General features: G+C 39.6%; 1 protein-coding gene across 1 annotated transcript in view; it reads right to left on the bottom strand.

Annotated features, from left to right (window-relative positions):
- Nucleotides 1-2,500, bottom strand: part of LOC137978775 (mucin-like protein) — a 71,613-nt gene that overhangs the window by 69,094 nt on the left and 19 nt on the right. Inside the window, exon 1 of the mRNA XM_068825833.1 lies at nt 2,371-2,500. This exon is cut by the window's right edge and continues 19 nt beyond it. Within this exon, the coding sequence (XP_068681934.1) occupies nt 2,371-2,446 (76 nt within the window). The 5' untranslated portion in view covers nt 2,447-2,500. The remainder of the gene's footprint in view (nt 1-2,370) is intronic.

Here is a 2,500-nt window from a genome sequence, read left to right as displayed (position 1 = left end):
ATCAGGGCAAGCTTTCATAAACAAATAAAGGTATTTATTTTCTTGGTGCAAGTCGGGTTGTTCTATGCAATTAATTCACCATTACTCAAGTTTCCATAGAGTCGGTCAATCTATGAAGTCTTAATTACAGTTGCATTCACACTAATTTTTGACATTTATCCGTTGTTTTAGGTTACTTGATCATTTGTGGGAGAGATGTGTGTTGTACACGCGACTCTCACTTTAAAGTGCCCCTGTGATCAAAAAAACCACTTCCTTTTTTTCCTTCAGATTTTGAAAGTGTGTTTGCTTAACACCTGACTGGCAAAATTTTGAGCTTTGATTTTTATCCAAAGGCCGTTTACTTTGAGTGTAAGTTTTGGATTTCACGATCCGCTATTACTCACGTTCAAAACTGACCGATTGGATCTCAGAGGGTTGGATCCAGGGAAAAGTGACGTCAGAGGCTCACTAGCTTAAAATTACAGCGTGTGAACGCAGCTTATTATATATGAAAAGCGTGAGTTTAAAAGTCTGAAAGCCCAAAACCCCCGTGCTGCATATTAATTCTGCGGCGTACACACGTATTGCATTCTTAAACTAGTGAGCCTTTGACGTCATTTTCTCCTCGATCCAGCTCTCTCAAGAACATAATGTTAGTAATGGCGGACCATTAAATAGGAAAATTACAGTTAAAATAAAGAGGTGTCTTTTTGAAATCAAGGCTTAAAACGTGGGTCACTTGTTTTGTTAACATAGTTTTAAAATCCAAAGAAAAATATGAATTGACTTTTTGGTCACAGGGGCACTTTAAAAAGTGGAATCTGTTGGTGTTGCAAACGCTTTTCAGCCTCAGTTGATCTGTTTTGGGTTTGGACTTTATGAGTCTCCTATACCTCAGTATAATAGAGCATCCAAACCGGTAATAGAAAGGTCGTATAGGTTGGACCGAAAAAACACTCGGATTTATTCCCGAATATCCCCGAGTTAATCATCGAAAAATAAATCTTATTTATTCAAAAAGGTGTTTTATACTTCGCATTTAGAAAAGGGCCGAAAAAGCAACCCTCATCACGCTCGGGTATCACTTGGCCGCTCTTAATTAACTCCGTTTTGTTCCGTTCGCAGTTCAAGACACTTTACTTACAAAAGCGGTGCCGCCCGTGGTGACACTGTGCGGCGACTGACACGCAATCGCTTGCAATAAATTAAAAAACTGGCAAATAATTAACAACTTGAAAACGATTAACATCAGAGGTGAGAGATGTATGCTTATCGGTGCCAAACCCCTGGGAGGACAAAGTCCGCTTCTTGAGCAAACTACGGAGATCCGTATTGGTTAACGAGAGTGTACAACAAATTATTTTCAGAATGACACGAATCAAGTGCTCTTTAATTCAAACTATCCTCTGAACGCTTTGATTCAAAATATATGGTGACTTAATATCGCAATTGAACATTGGAAAAACAACAGATAGAACAGTATTACCTCTGTGTTCTCTAATCGCTGATTTACCCGCAATCGAGGCGCCATATCCAAATCGACTGTGGGAAACCGTCAGCGAGCGAAACCCTTTTGCGGATAGGCAAGTTATTTGCTGCCTGCCTATCGACTTGATAAATCTCAAGGGCGTAGCTCTTGTCTCAAAGTTCAAATTGGACAGCAATTAATCAATGTGGAGAGCGTTGCACTTGTAAGCAATAAGCTTCGGGAAACACTGAATCGACTTAGAATATCACTACGAGATTTTCAACTTCCTATTGGTAACGGGTGACCTTCAGTCGCGCTCTAATATCCGACTTAAAATGTAATTCCAAAAATTAGGTCAAATTCTTGCCTAGAAAAACTAGAAATGATGGTATAAAGGCCGAAAAATGCACGTTAATGCTATATCTCCAGTTGCTGATATCACTGTTTAATGCCTCGAGCAAGAGGGTCTGTCCCTATAAACCAAACTTCAACTGTAATATTCAGCCTTTATCACAATATAAATGATGTTCGGTATTTTTCATGGTTTTGAAACAAAGGACGCGAATTCCGGTTAGCAAACTGTGAAGACACTTGACTGGAAGATTTCGTTCACGCGAGCTATTATTAGTCCCATTATGTTAAGTCTCCCAAATGTAACAAAGACCATACCAAGAGTCTCCACTGTATAGTTCTGTAGTTGAGCGTCTGTACTACCCATCGGGTTCGACTGCTCTAAGGAGCTCTCAGAAATACATCTTTTAGTTACACCTCTTTTTTTAGCATTTTCGACTGAGTGCGTGGCTTACGGCCCTCATTGAGCCATGATTAAATAACGTTTTTGCCTCTGAGCTTTGTAGTATGTCTTTTTCAGTACGTATCGAACTTATGCTCTAAGTTAAATCAAATTCCTCATAACTTACCGGTCTGAGCGAGACAATCAAAGCTTGACAAAATCATGAGACCAACGACAGCCACAAAAATGATATGGCGAGCCATGTAGACTTGTCCAAGCCAGTCCAAACAGGCAGATTTCTTTCACTGTTTAGTTCT

Source organism: Montipora foliosa, chromosome 12, assembly GCF_036669935.1.
Source record: "Montipora foliosa isolate CH-2021 chromosome 12, ASM3666993v2, whole genome shotgun sequence".
Lineage (NCBI taxonomy): Eukaryota > Metazoa > Cnidaria > Anthozoa > Scleractinia > Acroporidae > Montipora > Montipora foliosa.
Note: the sequence above shows the minus strand (reverse complement) of the source record. Positions and strands in the feature narration are given on the sequence as shown.